The following is a 19,221-nucleotide window of genomic DNA, read 5'->3' on the forward strand; positions in this document are numbered from 1 at the left end:
GTGTACTCACTTTTGTTGCCAGTGGTTTAGACATGAATGGCTGTGTGTTGAGTTATTTTGAGGGGACAGCAAATTTACACTGTTATACAAGCTGTACACTCACTACTTTACATTGTGGCAAAGCGTCATTTCTTTAGTGTTGTCGCATGAAAAAATAAAATAAAATATTTACAAAAATGTGAGGGGCGTACTCACTTTTGTGAGATACTGTATGTTGGAAACATGGAAATCCTATGCAAAGGCTGACTACATATTGTATGAGATTTTCCAACATTGCAAAAGGACTGTCCTATAGCTAGTCATGCTCATGCAGTATAGAGTATAGTGGCTGATTCTGAGCTACATGGGGAAAAAGTTCACCCCAAATAGTCATGAAAAATAAAAAGGTATCCGTAACCTTAATATTATCATGCAAGAAAACCCTAGCTATATATCCATTCTTAAAAATATTCTCTCCCCCTCCACCTATCTATCCCACCTAAACTCTATCAAAAAGATTTCCATACTTTCAATACCTACTTTCAATCCTCTCCAGTCTAGTCACATGATCCTGCAGCTCTATGCATGGAAACACTTGACAACAACTCTGAATTCCAGGAGCCATGACATCTCCCGAAGCCATTGTCAGTGCCCCCTCCTATCCCCTGCAGTAGCTGCTCACTGACACAGGAAAGCCAGAGCTGCAGGATCACGTGATTGGTCAGGAGCAGATTAAAAATAGGTTAGTATACAGAACTTTTTTATTCTGATTAGGCAGGAGGAGGAGAGAGGGAACATTTTGGGGATGATGTTCAGGGTGATGTGCAGTGTTAGTATTCTACCACACATAGCGTTTTCCTTTTAGGCCAAAAAGTTCAATTTTGGTCTCATCTGACCAGAGCACCTTCTTCCACATGTTTGCTGTGTCTCCCAAATGGCTTTTTGCAAACTGAAAACAGGACTTCTTATAGCTTTCTTTCAACAATGGCTTTCTTCTTGCCACTCTTCCGGAAAGGCCAGATTTGTGGAGCTCATGACTAATACTCCTGGGGATAGATTCTCCCACCTGTGGATCTCTGCAGTTCCTGCAGAGGTACCATGGGCCACTTGGCTGCTTCTCTGATTAAGGCTGGATTCACACATATGCGATGCGCAAGTCCTGTGTGGGTTCTCGCATCGCATGTCTCTCGCAGGCAGTTCATACTGCCCTATGCGAACCGCTGCGGGTGTCAATGCAAAGTTAATGACACCCCCAGATTCATTCGCAGATTGCAGTGTGAATTGTGAAATGGTACAGGAATCAGAACGTATGGGTGTGATCACCCATGTGACCCGATTCTAGCACAGACCAAAAACAGGGTCCTGTACCATTTTGGTCCGAATGCGATGCAAATTCAGCCATACAATCTGTATGGCTGAATTTGCATCGTACAGACATCGCATGTGGTCTGCACAGCAATGCACGGCAAATCACATGCGATGTCTGACATCTATTTAATAGTGTGAACCCAGCCGAATGCTCTCCTTGCCTGGCCTGTCTGTTTAGGTGGATGGCCATGTCTTGGTAGGCTTGCAGTTGATCCATACTCTTTTCATTTTCGGATGATGGATTGAACAGTGCTCCGTGAGATGCTCAACGTTTGGGATATTTTTTTGATAACCTAACTCTGCTTTGAACTTCTCCACGACTTTATCCCTGAGCTGGCTGGTGTGTTCATTGGCCTTTATGATGCTGTTTGTTCACTAAGGTTCTCTGACAAACCTGAGGGCTTCACAGAACATCTGTATTTATACTGAGATTAAATTACACACAGGTGGACTCTAGTTACTAATTAGGTGACTTCTGAAGGCAATTGGTTCTACTAGATTTTAGTTAGGGGTATCAGAGTATAGGGGCTGAATACAAATGCACCTCACACTTTTCAGAAATGTATATGTAATAAAAAATTGGAAAATCATTTTCCTTCCACTTTACAATTATGTGCCACTTTGTGTTGGTCTATCACATAAAATACATTTCCTTTTTTCGGTTGTAATATGACAAAATGTGGAAAATTCAAGGGGTATAAATACTTTTTCAAGGCACTGTAGTTGTATAAGTTGCTTTTCTTCCAGTTTTAGTTGATAACAATGGGTCAAATGAAACTCAGTAGAGGTTTACACAGCTCCCAGGAATGCTTATAAAGGGTTTCAGTGGCATCATTAAGATGAGGTTGTCCTGATGGGAGTTGTAATCCAGGAATATGTATTAATATTTTCAGTATTCTTGTAGCTGGTGTTGTTGTTTGTACTTGTCAGCTTATAGGCCAGGGAAATCACAAAACCTTCGGGCATGTGCTGCTCATTCTGGAAGTCGCCTTTGCTGATTTTGTTTGGCATCAAATTCTCAGTAAATTCAGCTAAACCCATGAACAATGTGTCAGGAGAAATGTGAAAAGTTTCCTTTGGCAGCTGCTCGAATTGGGTCAGATGTAGAAATTATTCATCGGAAAACATGGAAAACAGCGCAGAACGGCCTTCATGAGAGCAGTCTAACAGACTTGTTTTTTTCCCATTTCTAGCTATGCCAAAATTACATTGTACAAAGTCAGCCACACATAGCAGGGTTTGTGTTGTGTGTATCTGTGGGCTCTGCTTCAGAGACACACATGTCAGCTCAGTCTTTGAAAACATAACTAACAGGAAGCCTTTATTAATGTGAGTACTCCCCAGAGTCCTCCAAGACTGCAGGAATTAAATGGCTCTGTTTGTATCATTTTACGTAACAGCCTTGATATGAGTTGTTTTCAAGTGGCTGGCCACAGGTTGTTAATATGGGGCATGGCCGGGTCATAGGGAACGTCTTGAGTCCAGCATTTTTTTACTGAACGTAGCTGAAAATCAAAATGAAAGTAGCAAATAATAAATTGCTAGTAAATTCCACTCAACATAAGATCATTCTCACATTAGAGAATTTGCAGACAGGGTTGCTGGTCTGTGTCCCCATTGAAGAGACGTCAGTTCTCTTCTTGTCCCAGTGACAGGTTTCTTTTTTTTTGCTGCCTCGGTCTTTGGGTTCAGGTCACCCCAGTCCCCCCCAATGGAATCCCTGACAGCTATAAAAAATATTTTAATCCTGCCCTACTTTTAAACTAAAGAGCTGCTTCCTAATGGAAGGAGCAGGTAAGTACAAAAATGGTTCATTCTGTGGGACTACCTCATTGAGGAAAAAACAGAGGTCCGCTACACTGTTCCCAATAGTTGGCAGTTGAAAATGTCCTGGTTGGACTTATAAAGGCATCTGCAGTGCAAATGTTATTATCCATAAAGGCATCTGCAGTGCAAATAATATTATCCATGTCAAATCAATTTATTAAGGGCTATGCTTTATTTTTCCTTGATTTGTAGCCACTGCATCTATATGCCGTGATTCTTTGGAGAGATACCCTGAAGCACTTGTGCTATTCCATATTTATTACATAGAAAAGTTGCCATATCAAACAAAATTCATTTTGCTTCTGAATTAGAATAAAGTTAGAATGAAAATAAACCATTGTCTAAACTGTAACCAATTTATCTTCCGGTTTGACATGTTCGATTTCTAGCCTGGACCCTCAGATTGCAGCAATGCTACTTCTGATCAGGAAATTAGGAAATTTACAATACAAACAAAAAAAAAAAAAAACTGATAAAAAAAAGCTGATCATAAGCACTCAACTACCGGTGTGATGTTAAACAATGTAAAACGTACAACACCTTGTCTAACATTTTAGAGCAGCCTTTCTCAACCAAGGTTCCATGGAACCCTAGGTTTCCTACAGAGGTGGCTAGGGGATCCATCAACAGTAGTAGACTGATCTCCAGCTTAACGGTTCCTGTATAGTTATGTCACCAATCTTACTTGTCTGATTAAATGGTGTGGGACCAGTAAATCCCTTCCTTTTTTTATCTTTTCGGGTAAGTAGCTGTTTGTAAGGAGGCCCTTACATTGCTAACCACCAATCTAAGGTTTTTCTTTTTCAATTACCAGCAAAGTATCAGAGCACTTCTCCACTGACCACTAATTTAAGGATACATTTCCTTACTGACCAGCAATGTACAAATTACCGATCACACTACTGTATTGTAGATACACAGTATTTTAAGCAGGGTTTCCCCAAGACCTGAAAATTATTTTAAGGTTTCCTCCTTGGTAAACTGACAGTCACCGGCTCTCTGCTCACTGAAGACCGACTAACTAAGCGGTCAGCAGTCTTTAATTGCTCAGTTCTCAGTTTTAGAGGCAGCAGGGGACAGATGAAGAGTAAGACCAATACTGCGTCCACCAAGGAGAGTATGATTGTTTTTTTTGTTTTTTTTTTTAAATCCCACGCTTCTGTCCTAATGCTAGGTTCACTTTAAAGATGAACTTTAGTTTCCTTCTGTTTGGTCTCCCCTTCCCCTTTTTGTTATTATGGCACTTGCACAGATGTGCTAAAGTGCTCTACCTATCCTTCAGGTCCTAGCAGCACATCTGCACATTAACCAGAGGTTTCCTGCACATGTGCATACATGGTAGTTTTGGAATTTCCAGAACAGCCCTCTTTTGGGCATGCACAGTAAAGTCGTGCATGCACTGGTGTGCGGCAGGGCTCTGTCGGGACCTGAAGCCTTGTGGCATGGCACATCTGCACACATGCAAAATCTGGCGGTGGGTGGAGGCGACACAGTCATTCTCACCTAGGTAAGAAATGCTGCAGTGCTACTTTGCAGCACACAATTTCATTAAATAAAATGAGTATCCAAATGTGAGAGGGAGGGTGGAGGAGGCAGGGCAAGTTAGGTTAGGGTGAAGGTCCACTTTACCTAAAGCTAAAAGTGTCCCCAAATGGAAAACATGCCAGCTACTAACCTTGTCCATAAAAAAAAAAAAAACCTTTTGTGCCCTGTGTATAATGACTTTTCTTTTACAATGTAGACCTGTGCTGTTTGGCTTGGGGTATAAACCATGCCCACTTTCTGTTTTACGTTCCTACTCATTGGCACTAACTTTTATTGGACAATGATCTAATGGGTGGGCAAGGCTTGGCACCATAGGGTTGCAATACGTAGGCCACAAGTTGAGAAGTCAAGCCTACACAGCATATAATCACAGAGGGGGCTTTTCTGGTTCTAGCAAAATCAAGCACTGCTTTGAGTTTTGGATAGGTAGTTTGGAAGGTTTCCCAATAAAAGCTCATGCACACTTTTCTCACACCTGCCGAGTGCTGCCTGAATTCATTGTTTGGTTCTTGTTTTTAGATCAATCCATTACATTAATATTTTTTCAACAAAAAAAACTATTTATTTTGAAATGCCTCGAAAGTGTGTTGATTAAGCAGAGTACTGGATGTGAGCGTAAGATGAAAAGCAGGCCACACGCATTAAAATACGTTCTTGTGGTCGCTGGGAGACTTCCAGCCCTGCACTCCTGGTTAGCTGAGTGATCATTGCTTAATGACTTCCCCATGATTTGACTTTACTGGAATATTTATTTTCCCCATGGACAGTAATGTTTTCCTTTCTTCCTAAAGCTTTTCAGTAGGGCTGTAATACACAGAGGAGGCATACACTGTAGAATACAAATCATTGCTTCTCTACAAACCTAAGGCTACTCAGTGCCTATATATATATATATATATATATATATATATATATATATATATATATATATATATATATATATATATATATTTTATTATTTTTCTCAAAGTAGAGGAAAGCTGCACCAAGTCTTCAATTAGTGCAATGCAATCTGGTCATCCCACTGACCAAATATAAGAAAAAGTCCAGAGGATCGCTGCACTTAAAATTTCTTTATTGAACCAAACATTACATGATGTATAAGACCATTATGTTTTGGGCTGACAAGCTTACACCCTTCTTCAGATCAAACACACATCTAAAGTCAAAGTTACACACATGGCTTAACCGCTTGCCGACCAGCCGCCGTCATTACACTGTGGCAGGTCGGCACGATGCCGCGAGCTGTCCTACCTATACGTCGGCTCCTTTAAGTGGGATAGCAGGCACACGCCCGCTGCACTGCAGGGGTGCCGATGCTCGTGGCCGACGGTCACGATGACCACCAGCCACAAGCATGAGAGGCAGAACAGGGACGTGTGTGTGAAAACACACAAATTCCTGTTCTGTGAGGGGAGACATATCGCGAGTTCCTTATAGCTAGAAATCATGATCTGTCACTTCTTCTAGGTCAGTCCCCTCCCCCTACAGTTAGAAACACACACAGGGAACACAATTAACCCCTTGATCGCCCTCTAGTGTTAACCCCTTCCCTGCCAGTGACATTTTTACAGTAATCAGTGCATTTTTATAGCACTGATTGCTGTATAAATGCCAATGGTCCCAAATATATGTCAAAAGTGTCTGATGTGTCTGCCATACTGTCGCAGTCCCGATAAAAAAAAAAAAAAAAACGCAGATCGCCGCCATTACTAGTAAAAAAAAAAAAAAAATATATAAAAATGCTATAAAACTATCCCCTATCTTGTAGATGCTATAACTTTTGCGCTAACCAATCAATCTACGCTTATTGCGATTTTTTTTTTTTTACCGAACATATGAAGAATACATATTGGCCTAAACTGAGAAAAAATGTGCTTTAAAAAAAAAAAAAAAAAAAAAAAAAACGGGGATATTTATTATAGCAAAAAGTACAAAATATTGTATTTTTTTCAAAATTGTCGCTTTTTTTTGTTTACAGCGCAAAAATTAAAAACCGCAGAGGTGATCAAATACCTCCAAAAGAAAGCTCCATTTGTGGGAAAAAATGGACGCCAATTTTGTTTGGGTGCAGCATCACACGACCGCGCAATTGTCAGTTAAAGCGACGCAGTGCCAAATCGCAAAAAATGCCTGGTCATTCAGCAGCCAAATCCTCCGGGGCTGTGGTTAAATATCATTTTACACATTTGGAATCAACTATGTGATTAGTAATCGATCGAATACAAATTAGATCCTTTTCTTATACATCCTTATATCACAGGTGGGGAAATGGTTAGCAAAGCGTCAAAAAGAAACATGTACACAATATATCACTATCTGGCCATCACATCGAATGAATTATCACCTAAGTAAACAAATATAAATCCATATCTGTATTCAACCCCTTAGGGGCAATAGGTATCAAGAAAATTAATCCAATGTACCTCTCGCTTTTTTTTAGAATGGATTCTCGGTTACAAACCCTCCTATTCTTATTAATTCCCTCCAGTACAATGAATTTTAATTGGGAAATCGAAAGTCCTTTCTCTAAAAAATGTCTCACTGAAGGCAACTGTACCAATTTGTCTCTGATTGAATATGTGTGCCTTGCTATCCTATCATTAACTTTCTGAATGGTCTCTCCTATGTAAAGTAACCCACATGGACATTTCATTGCATATATTACATATGACGATTGGCAAGTGTAATAACCTTTGATTTTAATATCATACCCCTTATGTGGCTGGGATATACTCTTGCCTATTACCACGGAGTTACATTGTATACACGATAGACATGGGTATGACCCTGTATTACGGGATCCTAAAAAAGTTATTAATGGGCTGGGAGGGGTATATTGGTCAGATCTGACCAATCGGTCCCCTTAGTCTTCTATCTTTTTTATATGAGGATAAGGGGGAGCTTGGAATTCACTAATATTTGGATAAGTCTCTCTTAATAAACCGCAATGTTTCTTAAGGATATTACGGATATGAAGTGAATGGAATTCTCCTATCATTTCTATGGAGATGCCTATTATCTGCTAAATGTATTCGCTCCTTTTTTACTAATGAAACTGGATAACCTCGTTTAACAAGCCTGGCTTCCATTTCATTCAGTCTTACTTCACATTGTTGTGGGTCACTTCCTATTCTTTTAACCCTATGTAGCTGGATCCTAGGTATCAAATTAAACACCCCATGGGGGTGAAAACTCTTAATAGTGTAATAACTGATTATGATTTTTATAAACAGATCGCTCTCTATGTTCGTACCATTAATTTTCAGCAATGCATCCAAAAATGAAATCTCCCTATTGCTATACAAGACATTACATTTCAGACCTGACACTAAATTATTGATATACTGATCAAACAATAAAAGGGTTCCGATGTCACCACTGCATTACTGCAAAAAAAACATCAATAAATCTGAACCACCCCTTACAGTGTTCAGTAAACATTTTATTATTATAAATAAATGAGGTCTCAATCATATTCATAAATATATTTGCGTTCGGGGGTGCGACTTTGGAACCCATCGCTGCCTCTTTAAGCTGCAAATAATGGTTATGATGGTTCTCTTTAAATAAAAAATAGATCTCTTCAAGAACAATTTTAAGCAATGCAAGCAGAAAATCAATTTTTTTTTTTTATCATTATAGCACTGTGACTGTACCAGCAGCCGCCAGCAGGCTTCCAAACCCAGATCATGTGGAATTTCCCAATTAAAAGGAGGGGATGGTAACCGAGAATCCATTCTAAAAAGCGAGAAGTACATTGGAATTTTTTTTTATTGATACAATTGCTCCTTGATACATGGGGTTGAATACAGATCTGGATTTGTTTATTTAGGTGATAGGCACAAATATTCAATCGGAGACAAATTGGTACAGTTAGTGAGACATTTTTTGGAGAAAGGACATTCGATTTCCCAATTAAAATTCATGGTACTGGAGGGAATTAATAAGAATAAGAGGGTTTGTAACCGAGAATCCATTCTAAAAAAGCGAGAGTTACATTGGATTAATTTTCTTGATACCATTACCCCTAAGGGGTTGAATACAGATATGGATTTATATTTGTTTATTTAGGTGATAATTAATTCGATGTGATGGCCAGATAGTGATATATTGTGTACATGTTTCGTTTTGACAGATTAAACGAGTTGAAGGCTTCTGTTGAAATATGGGAGGGCTCTATGCTTTGCTAACCATTTCCCCACCTGTGATATAAGGATGTATAAGAAAAGGATCTAATTTCTATTTGATCGATTACTAATCACATAGTTGACTCCAAATGTGTAAAATGATGGTATATAAGCCATGTGTGTAACTTTGACTTTAGATGTGCATTTGATCTGAAGAAGGGCATAAAGCTTGTGAGCCCAAAATGTAATGAGCTTACACATCAAGTAATGTTTGTTTGAACTTTGGTTCAATAAAGAAATTTTAAGTGCAGCAATCCTTTTTATATATAAAAGGATCTAATTTCTAGGGACAAAAGTTCCTGGTTTAGAATATGTGAACCATTCCTTTCGCACCTGAATAGGATCTTTTTTTTTTTTCATGGTCCATTCAATTTTCCATGCTGGCTAACTTCTATGGGACTGATGTACGAAAAGTGTGCCAATAGGTAAATTCAGCACTGTCCATGTTAACCAAAGAGAATCCTTGCTTTATTTCAGACCATATTTAACACAAGACGTATAGAACGCTTTTCATGGATCAGTTTCATATTCTGGAGGCTTTAGAGCAGGGTTCTTCACCCTTTTACCTTGGAGGAACCTTTGGCAAAAAGTTAGAGATCTCTGGGAACCCCTGAAATAATGTTCACATCTACAGCTCACAGAACATTGGTATGATCAGCGAGCTGTTGCTATAACAATTATTTTTAGAAATAGCATTAAATAATAGAATCAATATTAAAACTTACCTTTTTTATGTGAAACACGTGCTTGTTTTTTTTCTGCACAGATGCTAAATTCTGGGTCAAAATTGAGATAAGTAGTGTACAAAGGGGCAGGAGCACGCACTACATAGGGGTCAGCAGGACACACTACAATGGGGGGCAGCCGGGCACGCCTACATGTAAAGAATTTTGATTGATTTTTTGCTAAGAAATGTCATATTCCCTTTTCCTACAGTGGAAATGCTGCTTGCCCTAGCACTCGAGTTCTCTGTTAGCACAGCTGAGTAACAGCCACACCTCTGAGCAAAAGTGTGCTCACACAGATATTTATTGCAAAGGACGAGAAGGAGTGTGTTTGGCTTAGTATGTCAGCCTACAAAATGCACTGGGCATTGTGGTCAAATCCCAGTACATGCTGGCCTGCACAGTCTTATTTAAACTTCCCGCACAGCTGCTGTTAAAAGAAAGTGGAAGTCAGACTATAAAGTTGGAGTTTGTAAATATATTGCCTACCTTTCTGCATGTCACATAAAGAGAAGTGTTAGAACCTGGGGCTAACATCATTCTGCAGTGTGTTGGTTTTCATCGTCAGAAGCTCATTGCAGTTCATTTTGGAAGGGGACTTTCTACATAAAATAAATGTGAAAAAAATACTCATGCCCCATAATCCTTAGGCCCCTTTCACACGATCGGCCTGCTTGGATTCGCCTGTCTGTTTTTCAGGTGAATCCGAGCGGGCCACCCATTGACTTCTATGGGCAGGCGGATGTCAGCGGATATGTGTCCGTTGACACTCGCCTGGCATCCGATCCGCTCAAAACAGAAGGATGGCATTTGCCATCCGTCCAGCGGATTGGATGAAAATGGACAGACTGTCTCTTTTCATCCGATCTCCCCATAGAGGACAGCAGGGCTCTGACAGGTCCGTCTCAGCACAGTGAGCGGAGACGGACCTGTCCCCTGCCTGCTCTTTGGGGATCAACAGAGCGATCCTCTGCTGAGCTAGCGGAGTCTTTCCAATGGATCCGCCCATGTGAAAAGGGCCATACACTAAGAGTAAATAAACCTTTCACCCCTGAAGCTGGATACTTACCGTACAAGTACTTAACCACCTTTAGAATCTGAGACAAGGATAAGCAGTACTACTGTGAAATCATTCAAGATACCATGATTTTGAATTAGGGTTTGTTCACACCATGTCACACAATTGTTTTCTATGTGGTCTGTTCACACCATACATGTGCAGTGGTATGCAGACATATGTAGCTCAATGAACATGGTGTGAACAAGTCCTTACAAAGCAACCTACTGCAGTAACCTACCTGGTGTAACAACAGGACAGCTGTGTAATATGAGGCATGTTCATGAACATTTATTATTTTGCCTTTATATTATGTATCTATGTATACTGTATGTTGCAATATTATTATTCATTTTTATTATTATAATACAGGATTTATATAGCACCAACAGTTTACGCAGCACTTTGCAATACAGTACAAGGAGGAGGGCCCTGTTCATGGTGATTACAATCTAAAGGGAGGGGGTGGTGGTATAAAAGGTAATAGCTGCAGGGAATGATTTGATGGAGGTGACTCAAGTACAATTCTTAGGTGGAGGTGGGGCAGGCTTGCCTGAAAAAGTGAGTTTTCAAGGATTACCTAAAGATGGATAGGGTAGGAGCTGACCGGACATACTGGAGCAGGGAGTTCCAGAGGATGGGAGAGGCTCTGGAGAAGTCCTGGAGGTGAGCATGGGAGGAGGTAACAAAGGAGCTAGAGAGCAGGGGGCTCCTGGGAGGAGCGGAGGGGACAATTTGGACGATAACTGCAGATGAGGTTGGTGGTGTAGCGATGTTGTGGATGGCCTTGTATGTTGTGGTTAGTATTCTGAATTAGAGAGGGCAGCAGTCACGATTTGGTTAAAAAGGTGTATTAGTCTAGCAGCAGCATTCATAATAGACTGAAGGGGGAATAGCCTGAGTAAAGGTAGGCCAGTGAGAAGGGAGTTGCAGTAGTCAAGGTGGGAACTAACCAAGGAGTAAATAAGTTGTTAGTGTGCAGTGTCGTCGTGAAGGCGCGAAATGGGGACAATGGTTGTCCCGTTTAACTCAATGGTAAAGTCATGGGGAGGGGATCGCGGAGGAGGAAATATTACAAGCCCAATTTTATAAAGATTGAGTTTGAGTTAGTGGTGTGACATCCATACTAATGTCACTTAGTACGTTTACGATATGCGAGGAGATTGAGGGGGTGAGTTGAGGACTCGAGAGATAGATCTGGGTGTCGTCAGCATAGAGGTGGTATTGGAAGCCACAAAAGGTTATCAACTGGCCCAGGGAAGAAGTATAGAGAGATAATTGGAGGGGCCCAAGGATGGAGCCTTGGGGTACCCCAGCAGAAAGAGGTGGAGGAGCGCAGGAGATGATGTTGTATGATAATATAATCCGATGGTCAATCAAATTTATCCACTTTTAGGCGATCCCTGAAAACTTTCCTCTTCAGAGAAGCCTATCCTGCCTCCATCTAACAACTGAACTATTTTCTCCATTAGCTCATCTCCCACAGATATTACCCTTTTGTATAACTTGACTGTCCCTCCTAGATTGTAAGCTCTAAAGGGCAGGGCCCTCTGATTCCCCCCCGTATTGAATTGTATTGTAATTGTACAGTCTGCCCTAATGTTGTAAAGCGCTGCGTAAACTGTCGGCGCTATATAAATCCTGTATAATAATAATAAAATGTTATATTCCTGTATAATAAATATATATAATATGTGTATAACATAAATTTTTCAGAACAAGTGTTCGGGGGGAAAACCCCTTCATCAAGGTCCAAGCAGTATGGCTACAATCACCTCATAGCTGTAGAACATCTAATATGGTCAAGACAAAGGATGTTTGGTGGTCCAAAGCCAAACAAGTGGTGTGAAATTTAACTTCTATCTTGCTACAGTTTAACTTGGTTGTAAGTGGTTGTAAAGGCAGAAGGTTTTAGTTTTATCTTCATGCATTCTAGGCGTGAAGATAAAAAACCTTCTGTGTGCAGCAGACCCCATCATACTTACCTGAGTCCATCTCGATCTAGCGATGTTGTACAAGAGACTAGGTTGTCCGGCACTCTCCCCTTCCTGATTGGCTGAGACACAGTGAGCCAAAGAGGAGAGAGAGAGAGAGAGAGGGGGGGGCAGGGCCGAGTCGCAACTCCGTGTGTCTGAATAGACACACGGAGCTGTGGCTCGGCTCAGGAGCCCCCATAGCAAGCTGCTCGCTGTGGAGGCACTCAGCAGGAGGGAGGGGCAAGGAGTGCTGAAGAGGGACCCGAGAAGAGGAGGATCTGGGCTGCTCTGAGCAAAACCACTAGAACAGAGCAGGTAAGTATACATGTTTTTTTTTTTTTTTTATAAAAATAACAAAGACTTTAGTAGCACTTTAAGCTGGCCATACACTAGTAGAATTGTTTGAATAAATTCATTAATTTTAAGAATGTTTGTTTTATTTTATAATTGTTAGTAGGGTCATATAGTAGGGTCATTTGTTTTTGGCCACAGTGACGAAAAAATTTAAAGGAGCAGGATGAAAAGTTGTTCACAAACTTGTAACAGTGAATGTGGTTTTTGTTCAAGAAAGTCCACTCCAAAATCGAATGTTAAAAACAAGTGATTTTAAATGACATTTGTCAAGTCATCGAATATACTGACGAGAATTTTCATATGACTGTTTATGTGAATATTCGCATGAATGTTTATTTGCAAACCAACTAGTGTAAAGCTGGCCATACACTAGTTGGTTTGCAAATAAACATTCATGCGAATATTCACATAAACAGTCATATGAAAATTCTCGTCAGTATATTCAATGACTTGACAAATGTGGCACTTAAGCTGGCCAATGATGGATCAAAATTCAGCTTGTTCACCAGCGACAGGATGGTTATACAGAAATCAAAGTACTGCCTGTTGGAAATGTTTTGCTCGATCAGTGCCGCCGGCTGTTTAAAAGAAAATGCCTTAGTCACAAGTCTGAGTACCTTTGAATTGTTTGAACATGTGAATTCTCTCTCTATACTTGACCAGAATGTATAGTGGCACTTCAACTGCTTGTGCTGTTAAAGTAAGTTATGCATATATCTTTCTTACATTCAGATTATCCATGAACACACAAAACATTTTAAATGCAAATAGAAACTTTAATGTGAAGCGTGTATATTATCAGAAAAAAAACTTCCTAAGTACAGTACAAAAAAATCTTTAAAAAATCAGATTAGAACAGGGTAGAATAAATTGTAATCACAATTCCATTGATTATGATACTAATGTATAACAAGTCTTAGGCAATTCCATACTTTCTTGTTGTCCAGCCAGCTTATAAAAGGGTGCCAAAATGTTTAATAACAAAAATAGTAACATTTCAAGTCTATTTCCTATGTTGATGTTCAAATGCCAAGTTTATCACAAGATGTGCAAATATAACAAAATGGCAAGAGTAGGTTTCCTTTATCTTTGGTGTTAGAGTTTTCTTTGGGTTAATCTCTCTACTATAAGGTTTGCACTGTGCAAGTACTCATTTTTTATATCTTTATTGTTAGGATGATCTTGGAATTTTGCAATAGACGAACCGATTCTCTGGTTCAAATCTGTTGCCACATAGAACTGAGGCCCTTTTATGGCCTGTGTCAATACATAAAATTGAACACCATACAGACCACTAAACCGACAGTTGAAATGTGAATTATTTTACCTGGCAAAGTATTTGTAGTTCTGTTTAACCACCAGGCAGATACCACCTCTTTCAGTTTACTATATCATTTGACTATGCACTGGAATATAAATCAGCATAAATCCACTGCTGATTCACAGTCCATTGAGCAGACAAGGAAGATGGAAAGCTGCCTCCTATTGGCTGCACAGCATACCAGTTGTAATGAAATGAAATAGACATGGAAATGAAATAGAAGCTGCAGACTGCAGTACATTTATTAGGTCACCCAACCCAACACAAACGTCAACGTACATGTCCACATCTTACAGATCTGGAAGTTTGACACCAAAGAAGTTATGGATTATACTGAAGCAATAGAAAAATTTAATCACTCATGTAAATATGTAGCCGTGGTCCGTGTGTGACCAGATTGTCTGTCATACCCAATTTGTATCAAAGTGTAAACTGATCAAGAGAGGAACACTTGAGCAAACTTCCTAGAAAAAAAAAAAAAAAAGAAATCTTAAAAAGTAGAGTTTACATCTCTCTGAGGAGAGAAGACTTCCCTTCTAGTGAAGGCAGAAGCATAATCCCACTGTACCTGAATTACTTTACCCAATGTCCCCTAGTGTACAAATAGGGAAATAGAAATGGCACTAATAAAATAATTGGCTGGAAAGGTTACTTGGGAGCTACACTAGCTTATGACCTTTTTAAGTATATACTGAAATGATGCTATTTACCAGTTTCTGTGTAAACAGAACCCACAAGGTTTATTCTAGTGCTGCCTTACCTGAATATAGGATATTCATTTCATAACATGGGGAACTCTCAGATACTAGTATGCATCTATTGGCAGTGAACCTAACTGCCAGAATACAAGCATAGGTTACTGCTGGTCAAAGCAACCTAGTGTAATATCACAGTGATGTTTCTAATTGCAAATTATTATATCTGAAACTTACAGCAAGATAAATCTTGATTATACATAGTTGCTGACAGCAATTGTACACATACAGACATATGTACTTAATAAACTACGCAAAGTAGCAGGTTAAAACTGCAAAATACAATTCATGTAAAATGTTTACTGGACTCAAAAGCAGATCTGAATATTGGCTCTTCCCAGAGGTAAAATTTTAGACTTCTCAACTGTACCAAGGCCTGTAACCCTTGAAGGATCATGGGTTACCTCTAAATTTCCTATGCACAGCAGCAGAGTATAAAGAATTCAGCTGCACACATACAACCTTATCATTAGTGCAATAGGTCCTATCTCAGGCTTAAAGAAAATTACTTCCCAAATGGGGAAATGTTGACAAGCAATTCTCAGCTACGAAATACAAATATCGGTGTTTCACAGAAATGTTGCAGAAATGTAATACTGGATGGTGGTATAGTGTTCAGTGTTGCTGTGATGTAAAGTTGACAATGGGATTCAAAGAGTATACATTGATACATACAAATGATGGCTCTAGTATAGCAGTTATATAGTACCAAATTTTCACATTTCTGGTACACAATACGTTGTTTAGAAAGCGAAGAACTAAAGATACAGTATATGAAATGTTACTTTCTGAAGACCATAAAACATATGCGAGAGAATGCTCACATCCAGTAATGACTACAATGATTCTTATACCACTATGCATATCTGTTATTGAGACATATTACTGTATATAATCACACAGCTATCAGATTACCTAAACGTTGTTACCATGTAGAAAGTACTGCTCACTTCATTATTATGCACGTAAGTTTGAGTAAAGGGATGAGAACATAATTTTTTTTCCGTGTGGAGACCAAGAACCTGGATCATTTTCATATAATGGTATATATTACAAAAATACTTTCAAACATGTACTGGGTAATGTTAACTTGTCCATTTGTTATGTGGTTGTATTCTGTAAACAGAACAAGGAGTAAAACTGCAGATACCAGCAGTATAACAATTCATACCAGTACCAACACAGATTATAGCTGGTTATTTGTCCCGCACTTCGAGTTTAGTTTTAATTAATAAGCCAGAGTCTAGACTGCAATAGACCAGAATAGACCATGCATTTATATACAGTATTTTTCTAAATGTGGTTTATTGTACTAACTATAACTCTGCCTTTTCTTTTCAGTTGAACATCACTCAAATGTATAAGTGCAGCCTCAAAGCTGAAATGAACCTAGCCTACAGCTCCACTCTTATCAAGAAAAGACATTCAAACTCGAGTAGGAGGTCTCATGGCTTCACAGCAGTCTAATTGTGCAATTACTGTTTAGTGTTGTGCTACCATTTAAAATGGTCTAAATGACTGTAAGTGTAGTATGGCACCTTTTATAACTGGGCAGTGAATACAGTTTTATAGTAATGATGTTTAAATAACAGCATAAGGTTTTAAAACCCTTGCATACCCCTTTTAACTTGGCATTGAGCATGTGGGCTAAAGAAAAACAATATAGTTTTGTAGTTCTGGAAATATACTTTGGTTAATAACATTGCAAAGGTCAGCTCTCAATGTGCAGCAGTTGTTCTGCCTGCAATAAAAGCGGTATAGCTGCTCTGGCACGTTCACCAGCAATTAAGACCCAGCAGGCAGTCAAAGCACTGCCCAACTTCAGGAATAATTTTTCACAAGGGTTTCTACTTTAAAGGAAATGTGCTGAGAAAAATATGGTGGTTGCCATTGCTGAGCTCCTTCTTAAAATGCAGTGGCAATACAACAAGTCATTTGATATGTAATACCTTCTGAGTCACTGACCTGGGGACAAAAAGAAAGTACAAATTAACACCTTTACGATCCCAACCACATATGTACGTTGGCAAAAGGGTGGGCTTCCGAGCCGTCACAGACAGCTCTCGGTCCAGGCTACAGATGAGTAGCCAGCAGGATCGGCTTGCAATCATGTGACCATTGTGACAGTGGTCACATAATTGCTGATCTTTCCTGTCATCTAGGTGTTCTGAACTTTTTAAAGGGATGCGAGCGGAAGGGGGTTAAAGCCATAACTCTTATACTTGTTCCAGAGACTCAAAAACTTAAAAGAAAAATCAGATCAGCTTGGCAGCCAGGCAATTTGGCAATAATTCTTTGTTAAACAGGCATTTTCATATTTGCATTAGACCATATTATAGGAAACCCAGTTGAATGATTATTAATATATTTTTTTTAGAAAAACAGAACAGTTATATTGGCATACCGTACTTTTTTCTAAGTAACATGTGATTGATAAAGTATAATATACAAAATATCAATTTTTAAAGCAAGTTCTAATAGAAAAAAAATATACAGTATATATTATACTTCTCTTTATAAGGATACAAACATGCAGCTCGCCTAACCATAATCCATTGTTACTGGAGCTTACATGAAGCTTACAATAAACTATAAATCTCCCAAGTCTAAAAAAAACACAGTTTGATAAGGCAAAGTGGCCACAGACACTTGCTATTTATGGTCTGCTTTTAGGAGCATGTCATAATTTATAACATGAATCCCTGCTGGAACGAGAGAAAAGGAATGACAAAATAACATGTCCAAGTAACCTACAGTTCAAAGGCAATCAACTTCTTTCTTGGTTATGATAGGAAGTCAAAAGGGCTAAGGGGTCAGGGATCAAGAGAATGACTAAAGCCCTTTAGAACCATGTAGCAACATCTAGCTAAAAGTTAAATACTAACGATCATCTACAGCATTGGGCTCAGCAATGCACCGCATTTTGACCCTATAATAACTCCATCAGCTGCAATCATTAGAATTTCTTCCTATATATACTACATACTTGCCTGGCACCCAGCCTCATATTGTGATATGCTAACTATGTAATTTTTAAGGCACTGTGTTAGTTTGTACATCACTGGATGACAGCACAAGTTCCATGGATTAAACAAAAAATAAAAACAACCTCCAAATGCTGTGACAAACTGCTGTTTGCTGTGAATAGGTGCGGGTCTGTACTTGCATAATTATGACCACGTACCACTGATAAAGAATATTTAAATGTATCCAATCACAAACAGAAAACACCATCACCAGCAGCAGCCAAAATATGTGTTATATAGAAAAGCAAAGCTAAAGAAAGAAAACAAACAAAAGAGCAAGAAACAGCGGAGCTTGCAGAGAAAAACGCTCCCTCCCTTTAACAGTGGATGTGCTCTTAATACAGGCACAGGATATGTGAATACTGCTGCATGCAGAGCGTTTATGTACTGCTCATGCCAGCCAATCTCAGAGCAATACAGCGCTACACGTACTTTTCAAATGTATAACTTGGCATGGTTTGTAAAGATCTTCAAGGTGGTCTTATCCAAAAACAGATTATCTATTCTGGCTTCTATATGTTTTACTAAAGTTTGCTAATGTTCAATCACCATACTGTGAGATAGATATATATATCTATCACACGCTGGATTACACTTTCCTTCTGCAGCTGTAAGAAAAAAGAAATTACGAAGAATAAAATATGTAGTGCTTTAAAATGAAGAGTGAGTGGAATAACTAGAAAATGTGATAACTCCCTTTCAAATTGCCTATGAAATGAGACATCCTACATAGGTCTGTTCTGGAAATCCCTCTGACCAATGGAGGCAAAAGCAGATTGGCATGATAGGAGCTAAATTGTTAAGGATGAGGTGCTATTCATTCACAGGTCGGTGCTGGACTTGGCAGTGAGAGCTTGGATACGTGCAGAGTTGCAGGACTTGCAGAGGATGTGTCCATCCAATGGGTAGCAGCCTTGATTTTCCCCTTCAGACAAAAGACTTCCACAGTCCTGAAAAAAAAAAAAAAAAAAAAAATCACATTAAAGAATGAATTCAAATAAATTAAAGCATTCAGTGAAGTACTACAATTATGCAGTAAACAAAATCTTTGCCAAAATCAGTTTTCCCTAAACATCTAAATCTAAACCCTAAAACAAA

General features: G+C 39.2%; 1 protein-coding gene across 4 annotated transcripts in view; it reads right to left on the reverse strand.

The window, feature by feature from the left end:
* Positions 1-13,776: 13,776 nt before the first annotated feature.
* The window catches only part of LPP (LIM domain containing preferred translocation partner in lipoma), a 582,414-nt gene continuing 576,969 nt past the window's right edge, over positions 13,777-19,221 (reverse strand). For all 4 annotated transcript variants that reach the window (XM_073626412.1, XM_073626410.1, XM_073626413.1 and 1 more), the window contains one exon: positions 13,777-19,073. In XM_073626412.1, coding sequence (XP_073482513.1) covers positions 18,945-19,073 — 129 coding nt within the window. In that variant the 3' untranslated portion in view covers positions 13,777-18,944. The remainder of the gene's footprint in view (positions 19,074-19,221) is intronic.

The sequence above is a fragment of the Aquarana catesbeiana genome, linkage group LG04, assembly GCF_042186555.1.
Source record: "Aquarana catesbeiana isolate 2022-GZ linkage group LG04, ASM4218655v1, whole genome shotgun sequence".
NCBI classification, from domain to species: Eukaryota; Metazoa; Chordata; class Amphibia; order Anura; family Ranidae; genus Aquarana; species Aquarana catesbeiana.